Raw genomic sequence first — 20,607 nt, 5'->3', positions numbered from 1 at the left:
CACTAAATTCTTGTGTTGTTTTTTTTCTTCCTCAAATTAAATTTCCCTATTAAAAAACATAACTGAAGCATAAGGTAATTTCTTTTCCATATTGCATACTAAACAGCTGGAATTATGAATGCTAAAAAGCAAGTCACTAGGCAAAGGGAACACAAGCAGCCTATTTAGTGTTAGGCCAGTGACAAAACCTCACTTGGCCTCAATATTCAGAAATATGAAATAAAAAGGTTGAATTAGGTGACTGCTAAGGTTTTTCCAACTGTAAAATAAAGACCATGAGTCCATTTAACCTTCAGTTTTGTTATCAGACTTAATACTCTTCTTTGATGAGCTTTGAGTGGGTACTTTTCTTAAGTGTTATGCACCGTAAGTCAGGGCTGCCATACAACTGTGCATGCCCAACTCTGGGCGAAGTCACTGACAGTGCAGCACAACCATATACCGTGGCTGTCTAGGTTCATCACTCATTTTAAGTACTCATTTTAAGACCAAGTTCAGCCCAAGGTCACTATCACACACATATCCCTCCACCACCAAAGCAATACGATTCTCAAGTATTACTTGAAGATATTTTAGGGATGTGAAAGCCAACCTTCAGAAAATCTCCTTGATATGACTTTTGAAATTGCAAACCATGTAATTATATTAACATCCTAAAATTAATATTCAAAATTGATTTTTAAGTCCTTTTCAATCATTTCTTTCCCTCCCAAAGCTTTTACTTTTAGTCACTTCTAGTTCCTTGCTTCTCCCAATCCTAAAACCCTTTAAGCTATGTTGCAATTTTTATACTTTCTTTCTTTTCCATCCTTTCTTTGGTCTCTGTCACATTCTTTAATTGGAGCAATTTTGACCTCTCTTGCTTATCTCATTTTCTTTCCATCTATCGTTCTATTCAACAAAACAAAGGCCCAGTAGTTAGCTGGACAAAACTTCCTCCTAAAGATAGGGAAGAGAATTATAATTATTTATTACGTGTTCCTTCCAACCATATACAATAGAAGTTAGGCTATATTTGTGAATAAAATAAGATCAAAGTAATGTTGGTTATTCCAATCTCTGTAAGGGAAATAATTTTGAGAAAAACCATATAAACTATCATAATAAAACTACAGGAGTAATTTCTGAATAAAAATTTTGCATATTTAATTTTAATAATAAAAGATGAACACAAAGAATAGGTTTCAACTAGCTCTCTTTTAAACTTTCCTTTCTGGGAACAGGCTCTCAGGTCCCACTTTCCTGTCACGGGCAACACTAGACGTCTCTCAGCCCTCTTACACACCAGATCTCTGCCCACCACAGGCACCTAAATGAGGACCATACGTTCTGTGCTAATCTGAAAAGTTCCTCAACTTATTTCATAAGTCTGTAGCTTTGAGGTCCTTCCCTTCCCCTACCCCACTTTCTGTCCTGTGTCTGGATTCAATGAAATAGATTTACTTGACAGGCTTCCAGGATTATTTGTTTTTTATAATATCAAAATACTTTAAAATCCTACAATGACAACGAAATGCCCCTCCCCCCCCAAGATAGGGGATGGCTTGTATTTTTTAAAACCTTCAATTTAAAAGATGTGAAACATTTGACATCGATAAACATTACAATTTAATTATTTTTGACTTTCTACAGTGTTTATAGAGGAGAAACTTCAAAATGCAGTCATGCACCACTTGATGATGATACCTTAGGAGAAACGCACCATCAGGTAATTTCATCATTCAAATATCCAAGTGTACTTGCATGAATCTAAATGGTCCATGGGGTAGCTAGCCTATTGCTCCTAAGCTACTGACATGTACAGCATGTTACTGTACTGAATACTGTAGGTAATCGTAACATCATGGTATACTTCTACAGGATGGGCAGTGCAGTGGGTTTATTTACACCAGCATCGCCACAAACACATGAGTAATGCCTTGCGGTACTGTGTTAGGAAAGCTGCAACATCATTAGGAGAAAGAAGCTTTTCAGCTCCATTATAATCTTATGGGACCACTGCCATGTATGTGGTTCACTGTTGACTGAAAGGTCATTATGAAGTATATGAGTGTATTTACAAATACACTCATATGAGTGTATTTGAGTGTAGTAATATGAGTGTAGTAACAAATCTTGGAAGTTATATATTTATAATATCTGATTATCAGATATAATTTTTAACTCATCATTATTCATTTACTTCAGCTTATAATATATAATGCTTAAAATAAAACTAAAAAGCACTAAAAAACATTCCCCTGTAGTAATTTAGACAAATCTTTCTTTTACCATGCAAATATATAATTTTTTTTAAAGATGTATTTATTTATTTTTAGAGAGGGAAGGGGGGGAGAGAGAGAGAGAGAGAGAGAGAGAGAGAGAGAGAGACATCAATGTACGGTTGCTGGGGGCTGTGACCTGCAACCCTGGCATGTGCCCTGGCTGGGAATCGAACCTGCGATACTTTGGTTTGCAGCCTGTGCTCAATCTACTGAGCTACGCCAGCCAGGTGCAAATATATAATTTTATATGCAAAAATAACTCCTTTCATAAAACATAGTTCAGACTGAAATAAGTATATATTTTTTTCAGGATAAAATGTATGCAGTGAATTTTTCATAATACTCTAAGTTATTATTATGATCAGTAGTACTTAATTCAAACAAGCCTTATATTCACACCAGTATTTTCCAATACTACTGCCCTACTACTGCTAACAATTACCTTATACAGGTCAACGATACCTTTAGAATACATACCTCTTGTGCAAGATCTTGAGCACTGGAAGTAAGAGGAAACGGAGGACTGGCCTTGTTCATGTGCACTGTGACAGCATTGTGTATCTTAAATGCATTCTGGAAATCTTTATTTTGGACGAGTTGTAAAAGCAGTGAAATATCGTCCTGGCTCTGAGAATCGACCAACGTATGTTGGATATGTTTAAGAGAAGAAAACAAGTCTTCCACTTCTAGCGGGAGAAGAAAAAGGTATCAATAAATTAATTTTATGTCTTAACATAAAAGGTAAAATTATTTGAAGCAGTAACAATTTACCTTTTCATAAAAAACGTATGTATATGAGTGCCAAATTACTGGCATTTTACTGATTTTTAAGTAACTAAAAATTATACAACACAATATTTTTTTTTAAAAGATGTTATTTATTTATTTGTAGAGAGGGGATGAAGGGAGAGAGGGAGAGAAACATCAATGTGTGGTTGCCTCTGAAAGACCCCTTGCTGAGGAACTGGCCTGCAACCCAGGCATGTGCCCTGACTGGGAATCGAACCAGTGACCCTTTGGTTCACAGGCCTGCAGTCAATTCACTGAGCTATACCAGCAAGGCAGAATAAATTTTCTAAAAGTGTTTTACACATAAACTAACATATAATCATAAAAATAAATGAGGGGAGTAATACAGACATGAAAAAAGTAACTTAAAATCACCAATAGTCCCACCAACTAGAAACAACTTCAAACATCTTACAGCATCTCCTTTTTTCAGTACATTTTACAGTACATTTTAATTGTAATTCATTTTAATTGCTTTCTCAAATCAGTCTTTAAAAAACATTACATGTAATGGCTCTGTGATATTTTATTACATGGCTAAAACCGTAATTTATTATAACCACTACACTACAGCTGGGCACTCAGGTTGCTTCCAATTTTTGGCTATTAAGTAATAATAAGCATTTCAGTACACAGTGATCACTGCTGCACAAAAAATGTGAGATTCTGCTGTTTTCTTAAAATAATTTCTAGAAATAGAATTTTAAAATAACATTCTGACATTTTAAAAGCCAAACAGCTTTCCAGGGAGATTTTGCTAATTTACATCTTATTAGCAGTATTTTCTCCAAAATTCAACAGCACCATTTAAAAAATATTCAATTTCTTTAATAGGGAAGTTAAAGCTTATTCAAATTTACCAGGTACTTCTTTTGTGGTCCATTAAACTCTTATGAACATGAATCTCCTAAAATTATACTGAAATTTGTAGCGTATATAAGTGTGTGTGCACGTGCCTGTCAGTGTCCACATGTATGTAGCATATACATTTTTCTGGGAGGAATTCCAAATGATTAAGAACCAGAGGGTGTCTCTTCCCTGTCCCCCAACAGGTAGATACGTGTTTGTGTGTACACTTTGTCACATTCATTGAAAATGGTTTTCTAATTTTTCCATTTGTCTTTTAATTGTATTTGTGGTAGCTTTTGTTACTGGACTTTTTATTATAGAAGTTTTCAACTCTTATTTATTGAGAATGATCCCTTCACCCAGGGATTAATTAAGCAAAGAAAAAAGAGACTCATGGACACAGACAATAGTACGGTGGTTGCCAAAGGGAAGGGGGAGTAGGGGACAGGTAGAAAAGCTGGAGATAAAGGGTGATGGAAGGAGACTTGACTCGGGTGGTAAACACACAATGCAATATACAGATGATGTATTGTAGAATCATATATCTGAAACCTATATAATTTTATTAACCAATGTCACACCCAATAAATTCAGTAAGAAACTAAAATTTAAACAAAAACAATCCACCTGCCCTGGCCAGGAAGCTCTGTGGGTTAGTGTCCTGATGCACCAAGGTTGCAGGTTTGATCCCAGGTCAGGGCACACACAAGCAGCAACCCATGAATGCCTAAGTACGTGGAACAACAAAATTGATGTTTCTTTCTCTCTAAAATCAGTAAATTAGAAAAAAAGAACAGCCCGTCTTTTCCTGCATGATTTCTTTCACTGTTTCTGTGTTTATAACTCCTTTCCCTAGGTCATTAAATACTTACTTACATTTTTTGTAGTTTCTCGTGTTTTCAATTTCATAAAAAACTAGAATTTATCATGAAGGCAGATTTGCTTTACCTGTCTTTGCCTTCTCCTCTGCAGTGTCCCTGTTTCTGCCCTCCTTCCATCCTGTCTTGCCCTAGATACCTCTCTGCCTCGATACCCGCCCTCACTGTCCATTCCCACAATGCACTTGTGTCAGTCTTTCTCACTAGCCCTATGACTCTCCATTTACCTGTCTTTTTCTCTGTCCCTGTGGCTCTTTCTCCTTATGTCTGTTGTGTCTGTCTATGGGAGTGGAAAGGGAGTCTCTGTTCTCTCCATGTCCCGTCCTGTCCTTGTTGTCTGTCTTATCTTTATTACAGGAGAGGGCGCCTACGACAGGACTGACTTGGTTGCATCTAACTGGATTTTGTAAACTCCCTCTGAAATTGTGCAGAACACTGGAGAACTTAGGTGGCTTTTTAAGTAACAGATAACATAATTGCAGCATCAGAATGAGACATTTCTTTAAGTGTGTAGAAAATTAACTGTTCCTGAATAATAAGTATTTGTAAAGTGCTTTTAAATATGTACCAAATACGAAGAAAGTTTTTTTAAATCTGTAACTAAATATTCTGACCTTTGAAATATAGAATTTTTATGAAGTTAAAGCATGAATAAGAATGTCAATATGAGAATCCTTGAATTGATACTGCTAAAGATTATTTATCATACTTAATATCAAAGAAAAGACCCTTTGTCAGAATTCCGTTCAGAATTTTTGAACAAAAACTCAGTAAAGACAGTGAACTCATTTTATCATAATCAGTATTTTGAGACTAATGCTGTAGGCACTTGATGCTTTTTATGTGATCTTAAAAGTGTTATTGCACAGAGGGAGCATCATTTTAGTGTTCTTTAAATTGATGAACTTGTAAATATATACTAATTTCATCTGAGGGTTTGCATTATTTGGTATTTCATATTTTCTCTTACATGTTCTTTTGTTTCAGCTGTATATGGTTTAGTCCCTGTCTTCTTATTAAGCTACATATATTTCATAAAGTTTAAAAACTCTTATGAGTGCCTGGTAACTTAATCTGTTTTGCTTATTCATTAAACATTTTTTTAAAGGATTATTATTTTTTAACCTTTTTAAAAAAGATTTTATTTATTTATTTTTAGAGAGGGAAGGGAGGGGGAGGGGGAGAGAGGGAGAAGGAGGGAGAGAGAGGGGGAGGGAGGGAGAGGGAGAGAGAGAGAAAGAAACATCAATGTGTGGTTGCTGGGGGTCATGGCCTGCAACTGAGGCATGTACCCTGGCTGGGAATCGAACCTGTGACACTTTGGTTCGCAGCCTGCGCTCAATCCACTGAGCTACGCCAGCCAGGGCTCATTAAACATTTTTAATGAAAACGTATTTGAACTTGAGGGATGAGAGAACTCGGGGCAGCGTTCCAGCCTAAAAATGCTATCTGGAAACTTTCCCAGCTAAATTGGTCATGAAAGCAGATATGGAATTTATCCGAAAACTGTCTGTGTAAATCAGTTACCAAATCTGCTTTACTGCTTTGCTACTTGGGTTAGTGCGACACCGTCAAAGGTGCTTTACAACATTTCTGGGAAGATACATATAGCCTCTACATTCACAGAAATTGCAGTTTGGATTTCTTTTGCTCAACTTTTTCAATATACGATGGGGGATGCCACCCCCCCACCCCCAACCTGGAGTTATCTTTTGAAGGGCAGGTCCCTTGTAGTACAGGCCTTCCCTGATAGGTGAGTGTTCTAGGAGCCCATCTCTAGCAGTGTACTAGCTGGCACTGCTGTGAAAGGCTTCATCAGCTTTAGGGAATTTTTTGGAAGACTCTTTCAACGCATTTGCCCATTTCATGAAGGGTGATTTATGAGTGCACCTGCCTGCACTGTGCTGAGTGGTCAGCAGTTTTTGACCAACAACAGCAAGATGCCCTGTGCCCCACCTCCCTATTCACCCGATCTCACCCTGAGGGACTTTTTTTTTGTTTCCCCGATGAAAAAAGTCCTCAAAGGGAAACATTTTGCCAAAGTGGAAGAGGTGAAACAAAAAATGACAGAAGCACTAAAAGGCATCAAAATTGAGGACTTCAAAAACTGTTTTGAGCAGTAGAAAAAATGTCTTAATAGGTGTAGTGCATCAAATGGAGAGAATGCTGAAGGTGACTGAAGTTGGTAAGACTAAATATACAATTTTTTATAAATAAATTTCAGTTTTTTGGGTCCCCTCCTCATACTACCTAGTACACTACTGTAATGTTGGAGTTGAAATAAAATACTCTAAGAAAATATTTAAAGCATAAAAAGCTTGCTTAAAATAGCATAAGTAAAATGCATCAGTACTAAAAAAGTAGCAACAGGATTATAAAAAGTACATAAAAATACATTCATCATATATAGTATATGTGAAAACATGCACACACACAATTAACTAAAGGAAGTTTCTCTCACAGATTCATGGCAACACACCATATTTTTTGGGACTATAAGACGCACCCTCCTTCCCCTTTCAAAATTTTTTTCCCCCTATTTTCCTCCTCTAAAACCTAGTTGCATCTTATGGTGCAAACCCCAGACACACCTCGGATTTAGAGGAGAAAAGCAGGGGAAAAAAATTTTGAAGCAAAAAATGTGGTGTAAAAAAATAAAAAAGTGCATCTTAGTCTGAAAAATATGGTAACCAGGATGTGTAAGCTTCTCTAAATACTTGTTAGTGTATATTACATGATGCTGCACTGGGTGAAAAGCTATCTCAGGACTACTTTTCTACAACAGAAAAATAATGTTGCAATCAAGACCTAGAACCTGCAAAAAAATTTCTCTTTTATCATTTCCTTAGTGTGGCAGAAGAACTGCCTTAGAAGTTCGAGAAATGAATCCTTCATTCAGGTGCCATTTTTGAGTACGACATCATTTTCTCCATGTGTAGAGATCTGATTGAATTTTGTGTGTCTCAGGTTTTGATGGGGGTTTTGGGTTTGTTTTTATTTTTACTGGGAAAAGTTTTTCAGGGTTTTTGGATGGAGTATATAAAATAATATATGCATATACTATGGTATTGTTCTATATCTGAAATTCAGGACAAATAGACATTTGTAGTTTTTCAATAATGGTTGGAGATAATTCACTGTAAAACTGAGCTTCAATGCAAGTGACTTTAATTTAGTCTGGCAACACTGATTGATGTAAATCTGGAGATAACTACTAAGAAAAGATAATTTCAGTGAAACAGTTTTTCTAAGAACAAAAGTGTAAACAGGATTTAATAGAGGTGCCTGAAGTTCTAAAGGATGATAATTAACAAGTTTAAATTGTAATGCTAACCTAAAAACCTTCAATCTTAAGCCCAGTTAAATTTGTTCATGTTTCCCATACTGGCACAGTCCCAGCATTCTCCCAGAACCCATTACTATGTGCTGGGCCATGAGCATCTTTGGGGTTCAGCTGCACTCTTCTGCTTTCCAGCCCTCGTGTGTCTATAGATCTTACTTCCCTGACTTTTCCCTGGAGTGAAAGACATTTCCAGTTTGACCCTGAAGATTGTTTTCATAGATTTCAAACAGTCCTCTAGGCATTTGGAAGAAACTCTTTCAAGTTTCCGTCATCTTTCTAGCATTTCATACAATACTTAAAATCTTTATTATTTATGTTAAAAGAAAGGACATATCACCTAAAGATAAATCATTCATATTTGGCTTTGGGGTTTATCAGATAACTACAATTTATCAGATAACTACAAATGAAGTCCACAAATCTACCCCCTGAACTCTCTACTCCTCCTTGGGCCCTGTCCTGGCAGCCTAAAATGTAAAAGAAAGGAGACTAAAATTGGCAACAGAAAGTAATCACCAACAGTTGCTCTGTCTGAAAATTCTATCTTCAAACAAGCAAGACTCTGGGCAGCCAGCCACTTGGGAGAGCATGTTAGCTGTAAGGGTAAACAGTAAAACTACCCAGGGAAGCTGAGGAATCTCCATCTCTTGAGATCTTTCAAAGCAATGGAGATAACCATCTATCCTGGATTAGCTTTGTTTAATTTTACTTATTGTTATCATTTACTCCACATGAAAATCATGAAAATGCTAGTCTACCATTAAGATTCTTCAATTTTGTTGTATAAATAATATAAATTCTTTTAGCCTATGATCAGAAATTTCTAGATTTCAACCAACTTCATGACTTTTTTTCTGAAACATTTTAAGATTTCTTCTTTATCTCTAAGCTTTAGAGCCAAATTGAATATTGAGATCAGGAACTCCGTATTATTGAAAATGAGAAAATTATATCAGTTTCCAGCATATCTTATCTGCTGAATCAAAATTAAAACTTTCATTCAGGAAACCTGTCCTTAAATATGGGTAGTCTCTTGTTTTTTTTTCTTTTTAAACTTAAGAATATAAAATTTAGATCTCTGAACTTTGGGTTTCAGTAGACTAGGTCAAATTGAACTTACTAAAAATAAGCAGAAGCTCACAAAAGAGCCCAAACAGTAATTACTCATTAACAAACTGGGTTACGAATTACAAGCAAATACCAGTACATAAGCAACAACAGATGAGTGAGACAGTAGAGCCAAAACCTTACCCCCGAGTATGATCAGACAACGGAAACTGTCATTGACGTGACTATAATTCAATCAGGCACAAAAGCTTCATGATTTTCCTCTGGATGAAACTGAAATGGGTTCGGTGTGAGGAAAAAAATCACTCCAAACATGGAGTCAGAATACTTGGGGCCTTCTCATGGCTTCACCATTTATTTAGTTGCATTATATGTCACTGGACAACCCACTTCAAGTCTCTGAACCTTTTCATAAAATGAGGGGGTTTGACTAGGATAGTATTTCTCAAACTTTTATTGGCGAGTCATTAAAAAAATATTTTTTAATTCTCAACCCAGTATACATGTACCTCTTGAAATAAAGTAATGAATACTTATATGCAATATAATATGCTTTAATATTTCCTATTGTATTCTAGTTCTTAAGAAAATTACTGGTTGATAGGATAGCAAAAATTAAATGACATGTAATAACAATAACAAGGATGTAGATAAACTGGAACCCTCAGATGTTGCTGGTGAGAATGTAAATTAGTGCAGATACTGTGGAAGATACAGCAGTTAAATAAGAAGTTAAACACAGAATTACCATATGATTCAGCAATTCCCCTCCTAAGTATATATCCAAAAGAATTAAAAATAGGTCTTCAAACAAAAACTTATAGCCCTGGCCAGATGGCTCAGCTGCTTGGAGTGTTGTCCTATACACCAAAAGGTTATGGGTTCGATTCCCAGTCAAGGCACATACCTAGGTTGCAGGTTTGATTCCTAGTCAGGGCATGTATGTTTCTCTCTCCCTCTCTTACCTCCTCTCTCTCTAAAATCAATAAACATATCCTCAAGTGAGGATTTAAAAATTTTTTACATGAATATTCATAACACTACTATTCTCAATAGCCATAAGGTGGAACAACCCAAATGTTCCATCAACAGATGAATGGATAAACAAAAAAGTGGTTTATCTATACAATGGACTATTATCCAGCTATAAAAAGGGATGAGGTACTGGTTCATGCTACAACACAGATGAACCTTGAAAACATTATGCTATGTGAAAAAAATCCAGGCACAAAAGGTCACATACTTTGTGATTCAGTTATATGAATGAAATGTCTCAAATAAAGAAACCCACAGACAGAAGGGTTGTCCGAAGTTAGGGGAGGGGAGAATATGAAGTGGTTGCTAACAGATACAGTTTGTTTTTTGGGGGTAATGAAAATACTCTGGAATTATATAGTGGTGATGGGTACAAAATCTTGTGAATATGCTAAAAACTCATGAACTGTACATTTTATAAGAGTGGATTTTATGATATGTGAATTACATCTTAATGAAGCTGCTATTTAAAAAAATAAAATTAAAAATTACTATTTAAGACCCACAAATTAGTTTCATGGACTAGAAAATTAGATGATCTCTATGGTGGCTTCTGGTTCTTACACAAGTTAAACTTTAGTCAAACCTACAGTGTGCCAAATGCTTATAAACATTTTCTCCCTTGGTCCTCAAGAGAACCCTAAAACGGAGACTCAAAAAAGTGAAGTAACTTCTCCAAGTCAATAGCAACTAAGTTTAGATAAAAAGTAAACTCTACATCTGATTCCAGACATCCCTGGAACCTTACAATATGCAACGATGTCATGCATTTCTGAACATAAAAAGTCAAGTCTTTGAAAGAGGGATAAAATTAAAATGTACTATTACTTATCAGGTGAAATTAAGTTTTGATGCATTGTGTTCAAAGATGGAATGGTGTAGCAATTAATCATTTTTTCAGTAGAATTATGTGTAGTTAACAACCAAGCACTACATGACTACACTTATATTCTAATGAATTTTTTAAATCTTTGCTCAAATGAGAAAAATTTCAAATGATACCATCATTTTACACCTAATACCAATAGGCCTGTTCATTTCACCTCCAGAAAGAAAAAATAAAAAGTCCCTCAAAGAATGGCTAATAAAGTGTGAAAATATCTACTGTACCTACAGCAACTGAGCATAAATTTAATGGCAAGAATAATTAATTTCTCAGGAGTAGGCTGACCTTAAGGTTTACTGCCACCGGAATTTTGTTTGTTGACTTTAAAGGAACTTTATTTTAAAGTCAATATTAAAAGAAGTTCATCACAATCCATCAATATTTCAGAATATGCCGCAGTCAATCAAAAGTCAAATGTTGTCACAGAAATGAATGTGGAAGAAATATTTTACTTTACAATGTCAAATACAAAGTACCTTTGACCTAACAGTTTGAATATTCAGAGCTATCTGGCAAAAAAATATGTAGACACTAATCAAGACTGAAACATGCTATTATTAATATTATAAAAATATTTTATTCATAGTTTTCTCCTCCTTGGTGTGTCTTTTTAAATGTTTTCTTCACACTAGTAGCGTGTTCTTATGGTGTAAACAAGAAAGCTCCTAATCACAAATTTCAGGAGTCTCTTTATTAACCACAAAGCAGACAGCTCACCGTGTGTGTGTGTGTGTGTGTGTGTGTGTGTGTGTGTGTGTGTGTGTGTGTGTGTGTGTGTGTGTGTGTGTGTGTGTGTAGGGTGGCGAGGAGTCTCTTTATTAACCACAAAGCAGACAGCTCACCGTGTGTGTGTGTGTGTGTGTGTGTGTGTGTATGTGTATGTCTATAGGGTGGCCAAGTGTGCCTTGCCTGAGCTCTTTTCAGAGATATAATAATCATACAGTCATATACATGATAGACTGCAGCGTTTCTGAGTTTATTTCCTTTAAATATAGTCTATTGTATTTACTTGTCCACAACTGTAGCCCACAATTACTTATTTGTGGACACACAAACCAACACAGTGAAATCTATAGACATGTCTGAAAATGATTCTGCTCTACTTTATCCCACTTGACCCTGCATTCTGTTCTTCTCTCAGGATTTCTCTCACAAGACAGTTTGCTTATGAACAAAACTAGACAATTTTATTTGTAGAAAGTTTTACTAATTCATGTCAATTTTATGGAATACCTCCCCCATATATCAAAATTTTTTATAATTTATAACACTATTACTAATTATTCATTTGAATTAAGTTCCCACATCACTATTTTCTAATTTCCAATAAGGTTCTGAGTGTTTTTAAACAAGAAAATTCAATTTATCCTTTTTGAATATTTTCTATCAAATCCATCCCTAAACTTTTTTTTAAACTTTCATGTTTGGTGTATTTATTTAACAAATTTAGCATAGAGTTTCCTCTGTAACAGATGCTATTCTACATGTGTTAGAAACTTATACCCACTTACTTTATGCACATTTCTATAGTCTGAAAGTTCAGGGCACACTCACACTCATTAGAAGAGCTATTATCAGTGCATTCTTGGTGGGAATGTGCAATGGTGCGTCTCCTTTGGGAAACTGTAAGGTGGTTCCTCCATCCCTGCACTTTTGTTACTGCACAGTGCCCAATTTATAAATAATTTCATTTGACACCAACACCCAGCCAGTTAAAGTACCTAACCTTTCCAATCACATTTTCGGGTCTTGAAAGAATTATTTTCTCTACTCACAGATCAATGATGATGTGTCATCAGGAAACTGAAGGCTCCCTCTGAAAGAAATAAATCAGCCGCCCCGTTCTTTCCTCACTTAAAACAAGGCTGCTGCTGCTGGCTGTAAAAAGGGCTGGGAAGCTGTCTCCTGGCACGTGTGTTAATCAGAACACTGGCAGGGAGACACATGTGACTTTAAGGGAGTATGTCTGACGTAGTATGATGTGTTGGGCAAATTAAGAACAGGAAAAGAGTGTTTGTTACAAAGCTATTAAACTTCATTTTAAAATAAAAACTTAAATATAAGTATATCCAAACACTAAAGCTTTGATCGACAGTAATGTTTTAACTTACATTAACTTTTCATGTTTCCTACAATTAACACATTTGTGTTGAGTATATTAACATTAAATCTATCACTTATTTCTCAACATATGAATATTCTCCTATTCAAAAAATGAAGTACAGATACCTAGTACTACATTTTAAATTACTTTAAAATATGTAAAACAGCCTTAAGTTCAAGGACTGTACAAAGGTAGTTTTACAAACTACCGTGAACTGCAAGTTGGAAAAATATACAGTTGTCCTTTAATCTATACTTGTAGATTAGCTAGCCACCAACACACAAACAGAAAGAAAAAAAAGCAAAAAAAACAATTTAAGAGAAATGGTCTCCAGTTTTCTTGCTTAGGCAAATAAACTAATTAATTAATTCCATAAGTGAATCTGGCTTAAGCTAAATTTGTTTCTTTACTGAGATTACATGAATATTAATTTATTAGAGGGACATTTATGCCTGATCTAAGTAGAGCAAATGGACAAATAACATAGTACTCTTAAGGTAATTCAAACAGAAAAACAAGAATCTTCCAGGCTTGGACTAGATGTATTACAAAGTAAGGTTTTTCCAAGTCACAGAGAATACTGACAGAATATTTTAATTTTAAAAACTGGGGTGGTGAGAAATGAGAGCCATTTAGAAGTAACTGGGAAATATTTCTCCTCTAACAAAACTATCAATAAAAAAAGGAACATAAAATTCCTTCAGATAAATGTATTAGAAAATATGTAATCTTTTGCTTTCACTATTAACATCTGAAGGCATTTAGCAGATTTCACCATCACTGAACACGTCAATGATTTCTTCAAACACCAGAGAAGCATGTACACTGCTTTCTGTCAAGAACTGTAGATCCTTAATAAATTTACAGCAAAGAAAGGAAGCAGATGATGTGGTGGAGAAGAAACTGCTCAAGATTTGGAATATAGAGACTTAGTGAGGAGCAAATCTAGTACATAAGGAACCTTCAGGAAAACCAGAAAAAGGTAGTCCTCTCGGTAGCCAGAGCCCTGGTCCAGTGAGTGAAGAACAGATAGGATGCCAGTCTCCAATCAAACCTGCTTTGCTCTGTATAATATACTGACTACACATCTAGCACAGGGGAATTCAAATTTGGCTCTACCACTTAAAAGCTTGGAGTCTTAAACAGGCGATTTAACTGAGGTTCGATTTCTTTATCTCCAAAATGGCAATTATAAAGCCCTTTTAACAGGACTACTGTGGCTATGACATAGAATGGTGTTTGTTATAACATTTAAGGGAACATAAATTAACGTCCACTCTTAACACTAGATCAGTGATCCCTCTTGTGTGTGCAGGAAGGGAGGGCGGTAAGTTCAATAATCAAAAACTCTTAAGTTTGGAAATTTACATTCGACACCAATCTCTATTGTAGACTCATAATGCATGTTAGCATTCTCCAGTCTCTAAGAAGTCCTGTAATGAAAAGCTGTTTAACATATTTAACCCCCTGTTCTCAAAATTTATTTGATCACAGAACATTTTTTTTGTATCTATTAAAATCCCATAGCACTAGCTTCCCCTGCCCCCAGAATGGTATTAGAATAGACGGCATAGGAGATTTTGAGCCATGTTTTATGTGTATAATGCCATATAAACAGCATTAGTTCTTTGTAATGGTATTAATTAAAATCAAGTGTTTTAAGGTACAGATATTAATTTTATTGCTATTTTACAAACTTTAATGAAATCAGAAGTTCAAAATCTGAAAATTGCTTTTGAGTAATTTTGATATAAAAGTTTGAGTTTGAAATAAAAGGTGAATTTCAAGGCTTTAAATTTAAATTTCAAGAATTTTATATTCTTTTATACTCCTCTGCCATCTTATACACATTTACATTAAGACAAGAGAAATAAAAGCAAAATATTTTCTATTATTCTGTTTTTACTTACCTAATATCTTCACAGCATAATGAGGACTCTCTAAGACAATTCCTTCCTCTGTATCAAATATTGGGTTATCTATTCCAGTCTTTGGAGGAATTTGAGCTAGTTTCTTAAGTCTCATGGAAGAATTAAGGTCAAGTTCTTGTTTTTTCCCTTCTTCCTCTCGCCTACGCCTCATGTCCTCCTGTTGTTGCCGAATACGCTCCAACTGTGCACTTCGACGTACAGGCATCATCCTGGAGCCCAAATCTCCAGGGCAGTCAACAGCCATCTCTCGGTGCTTCTGATGTTCCTCTGGTGATGCAAGATCAACATTTTTTACTTCGCTGTCTGATTCCTCAGTAACATGCCCATTCATATGGGATGTTGTCATGGTTATCTATAAAAACCTGTACCACTTTTATATATCAATTTTTCCTATAAAGCCAATCTCTTGATTCTGTAGTATAAAATCCATGTTACTTCAAAAAAAAAAAAAACTTCTCCCATCACATAATAATGCTATGAAAATGTATCCATGAAGGAAATCTAAGAGGAAAGATGGGGGGAAAAAGTGTAAGAATTACAATATAAAAACTTTATATACAATATAGAAAATATCCCATAAGTATATAATATTAGATTAAGTGCTTTCTGTTGCCCTACAAAGTATTTTCCTTTCACTTACTAGATATTGTTGAGAAAATCAAGGTATTACCCTCTGCCCCAAAAAAGTTCCCTCCCAAGAATCTGAAGCACATTGTTATTTTATAGCTGAGAAAAATGATATATTAGAAAGTTTAGCAAAATTAGAAGGTAAGGAAGTTTTGGGTACTGGTTTAGTAGAGAATAGGTTGCTTAAGGTATAAAGATGCTTTAACAATCTTTGTATAACTGTCTCAACACAGTACTTTACACTCAATTAATACACACAAGATTAAAATAATCGCCTACTTAATTTCTAAAGAAACTGGCTGCATGTCACGTTGTGGCTCAAATGAGGTAAAGGCGGTGTTCTAGTGGATCCACTTTTAGGAGTTAATAAAATGAAGAAGACACCCAGTGAAAAAGAAACTTTAATTAGCAGCTAAGGCACCTACAGGATAAAACCACATTCAGTGAGAAAAAGACCACGTGGGTTATCAGTGTCTACAACTTGGTCACATTAACAAAAGAATTAGGATAAATTCTTTATGAAGTTCATTCAGAGAAAAGCGGTACCTGTTACCACTGGAGAACATTTTAAAGCCATATATATAGAAAATAAGAACATACAGGACTCAGAGACCAGAAAACTGAATTTTAATTCTGGCTCTGACACTTCCTCTAGAGCTTTATGATCTAAGACTAGTCAGTGTCTCTCTCTGAACCTCAGACTCCTCTGGAAAATTTATTCACAGGTTTGTTCTCAGTTTTAAATGATAATGTATGCAAGTTTTAAAATTAAAAAATATATATTTATATTAATTCTTAGTATTTTAATTCTTATGTTTTAAAAATCCTTCAATATATTTTAGACAAGAAAAATATTTTGCTTCATGACACTGGCTTTTCATCAAGCCATTTCTTGAGCATAAAAAGGCAGATTGTTTATATATGTGAAAACCCACACATAAATCTAATTAGTTTTCTTTTTTCTCAAGACTTTAAAAATATTTACAATAATAAACCTACTACCTCCTTGAGTTGAACATCATTTCAGTAAACAGGTTTGTTAGAGCACATGCCTACTAAGCAAAAGCTGAGTTTTCAGACAGAATTCCAAATGCCAGCCAAACTTCTGTCCAACATCTTGCCACAGACTGCCTAACACAAACCCACCTAAACAACCAGGAAAATCACTAGACCAACCACCAGGAAAAGACATAGAAACTACAAGAATCACCAGAATTACATTTCACAAGAATTTTGGGAGATTTTTCAGTCTTCTATTCAAATCTTAGCTTCTCTCTATATAACCAAGTAATTTACACACAAATACCTTACTTATCATTAGATTGCCTTCTTTTTCATTAAAATAACAGCCACTGGAATTACATTGGGAAATTCTTAATTTATGCAAATGCAAATTCAGCTTATTTGATGTTTTCCTTACAAGTAAACATAAACTTGCGTAAGAGTTACTGTAGTTCTGTGCTTAATTTTAAAAATCTAGGAGTGTACATAATTCCAGAAAGTTAAAACTCTCAACTTTCTCTATTTACAATATTACTGAATATTAAAAATCAAATTTAATCATGTATTTTTTACTTTATAAGACAGTCTACAAAAATTACTATCTGGAACTAAAATTGTCAACTTAAAAACTGTAAGACTATGTCCACAGTCACTATGCCAGATCACGGGGGGCAGATTACAGATCAGGTAACAAGAGACTGGGCCAGGTGGTCTGGGTAAGAGTTCTCATGCTTATCTATCTGGATCTCACCTTTGACTCCCAGCAAAACTTCTGTAACCTGGTATTAATTCACTTAAAATCCCATTTTGGTCATCTCCCTTGGAGTGTTCATAATCTACTGGGAGAGACAGCAAAGCAAACGAATGATTATTCTTCCCCAGTTGGCTTCTCTGCATTACATTCTAAACTCGTTCAAGACAGGCCTCAGGTCTTATTTTTACATCTCCTGGAACTTAACAATATAAATGTAACACAGGAAATGCACAATAAATATCTGCTCAACTAAACTTAGAAATGTCATAAATTCACAGAGGATGCACAGACAAAGGACTCTAAAACTTAGTCTGTGGTGAGGGATCACAGCAAACACTCAAAAGATAAGGATGTATTTGAGAGGCGTTTCAAAGAACTAAATTTAGCCAGGTAGGAGAGACTGTTCCAGGCAGAGGAAATCACAAGACCAACAGGAAGATGGGGTATGAGAGTATGGCACTTTCAAAAACCAGAACAGAATGCAGTAAGGCTGAATGGGACAATGGGAGCATGTCATGCATGAATAATGACAGAAGTGGAGAGGCACGCAGGGGTCCAGACTGAGAATGGTTTGAGAGCAAAAGACTTTGACCTTTATCCTGAAAGCAGTAAAACTTATTACAGGAATTAAAGCAGGAGATGGCAATGATCACATGCACTCTTAGAGAAATACCACTCTGGCAGAAGTGCACAGGATTGACTAAAGGGTGACAATGAGACCAGTTTGAAGGCAACTGTAAGAAATGTGGTCCTGAGCTAAGAGTGAAATTAAGGAAAGTTATATTAAAGAAATATGTAAGTTACAGAAGTACTAGAACTTGGTGTCTATTTCATATCGTGGGGCAAGAAGAAGAAAACGAAGAAAGAAATAGTAATAGTAGTAACCACAACTACAACACTTACTGAGCCCTTGAGTGCTGTACAATGTTTCAAACGCTATACAGTACTCACTCATTCAATCCTCATCACAACTATAAACGTACGTACAAATATGCCTGTTTTGTAGATGAGGAATGAGAATGAAAGTGGGCCCTGAAAACAGGATGGAGAACTAATGGAGAGGCCACATGAGCCAAAGGCAGGAACAGAAAAGGTGTAAGAAAGTATAAATAAGGCTAGTTTAACTAAAGCCGTCAGCTTGTACAACAGGATAGTGGCTAAAAATTTTGACTGGGTTCAATTTCAGAACAGTCTTAAATATAAGTCCTTAATACTCAGGACAGTAGAAAAGCCATTGAAGATTTAGAAAAGAGGTGTGATTTGCACACAACTTTAATTGAGCATTACCCTTGGCTAGGTCCTATGATTATAGAGACAAGATCACTGCCTATTAGTTTACCTACCAAAATGTCCTACATTAATTTAGAAATTAATGTGTCCAGAATTGAACTCATATTTCCCTTTAATCCTCTTCTCCATTTCCTCCATTCTCAAGTGTAATTAATGCCACTATGCCCACCTAGTTCCCCAAGACAGCAGAATGCTTAGAACAGAACCAGATCAGACTGCCTAGGATCTAATCCCTGACTACTCTCCTTTCAAGCCTCAGCTCCAATACATCCTCCTCTGGATTCCATGACTCCCCAGACTGGATATGTGACTCTTCTGGAACTCCACAATCCCTGTCACATCTCTGATCAAACTGGATTGCAACTATTTGTATCGCTGTCTGCCTACCAAACTAGAAGCCCTTGGAGGTCAGAGCACAGGCTGAATCGTCTCTGGATCTGCAACACTGCCCCGCACAGGGTGAAGCAAACAGGAGGCTTCAGGATATGAACCCAGACAGTGTGACTCCAGGGCCACTACCTTTGGATCACCAGGTGGATGGCAATGTCATTAACCAAGACTGCGACTACAGGAGAGGGAGAATTAGAAGGGGTGAGAAATGAAAGGGTCATATGGGTTTAGCTTGGGACACTAATTGCACAGTGACACAGGTAAATGATCGAATTAGCAGGGACCTGTCTTAGTCTCTACAGGGATCTCCACAGCCAGGATGTCTAGTAAAAGATAAATGCTTAATTAAGTATATGAGCAAATCATTACTGTTTAGAACCTCTCGTAGCTTTCATATTGCCTACAGAATAGAGTTTGAAATCACAAGGTAAACTCCAACTTTCTAACTGTATCTTTTACTATGTTCCTGCACAGGCCTTCTAAGTTAGCTTCTTCATCTGTGCCTATCCCGTCGTATCTTTTTTTCTTCCTGCCTAAATGCCTTATGAACTACAAAATAGGAACTGATTCTCCTTTCCAATTCTACCTTCGAGATCTACTACAAACCCTTATTTCTTGGGTAAGTTTTTCCAGACCACCTTGGTTATGATCTCACCATACAACACTCCACGTATAACTCCATTCACAAATTAATTCATGAAGGCCATGAAAGATTCAAAAAGTTCTTCTAGAATCAGAAACATTATGCCATGTGCTACAGTTTCAGAATTAAGATCATTACAATGTTTAAAGAGGCAAACCATGAATACGCTAGCTTACTTATGTAGGCAATACATATCAATAAACAGTGACAGAGTCCCAGTCCAAAAGAATTATATTTTCCCTCTCCAAAAGGAAGGAGGGAGGGCCTTTGTCTGACAATTTAGAAGTTGGTAATGAGTGAACTCGAGTATTACCTCCTTTTATGTAAGTAAGAGACCACCTTACCCAGACAACACTGTCACAAGTTTCTATTCCTCTTTTCTGCCCTGGCTGGTGTGGCTCAGTGGACTGAGTGCCAGCCTGCGAACCAAAAGGCCACGGGTTCCATTACCAGTCAGGACATATGCCTGGGCCAGGTACTGGGTTGGGGTCATGTGAGAGGCAAACACACATCGATGTTTCTCTCCCCTCTCTTCTTCCCTTCCCCCTCTCTAAAAATAAATAAATACAATCTTTAAAAAAGTATTCCTCTCTTCTCAATCCTCTAATTATAAACAGTAAATTTCTTAAATGCCTTAAAAGCCCACATTTCAAATCCTCATCAGAGTCCTAGCTCATACCCCTCCCTCCATGGTGGAAGAAAAACTGAAGAAAAATTTTAAAAATCAATCAGAAGTCTTTACATAGTCCACAAG

General features: G+C 35.9%; 1 protein-coding gene across 6 annotated transcripts in view; it reads right to left on the bottom strand.

Annotated features, from left to right (window-relative positions):
- Window positions 1–20,607, bottom strand: part of PALS1 (protein associated with LIN7 1, MAGUK p55 family member) — a 74,789-nt gene that overhangs the window by 30,210 nt on the left and 23,972 nt on the right. The window contains exons 3-5 of one of the 6 annotated variants that reach the window (XM_045822621.1): window positions 17,528–17,615; window positions 15,127–15,648; window positions 2,742–2,950 (exon numbers count right to left, since the gene is read on the bottom strand). In XM_045822621.1, the coding sequence (XP_045678577.1) occupies window positions 2,742–2,950; window positions 15,127–15,493 (576 nt within the window). In that variant the 5' untranslated portion in view covers window positions 15,494–15,648; window positions 17,528–17,615. The remainder of the gene's footprint in view (window positions 1–2,741; window positions 2,951–15,126; window positions 15,649–17,527; window positions 17,616–20,607) is intronic. The other 5 variants (XM_045822625.1, XM_045822623.1, XM_045822626.1 and 2 more) reach the window with 5 other exon arrangements.

The sequence above is a fragment of the Phyllostomus hastatus genome, unplaced genomic scaffold (genome assembly GCF_019186645.2).
Source record: "Phyllostomus hastatus isolate PE091 unplaced genomic scaffold, TTU_PhHast_1.1 phas_scaffold_501, whole genome shotgun sequence".
Taxonomy (NCBI): Eukaryota; Metazoa; Chordata; class Mammalia; order Chiroptera; family Phyllostomidae; genus Phyllostomus; species Phyllostomus hastatus.
This window is presented reverse-complemented; position numbering and strand designations above follow the sequence as displayed.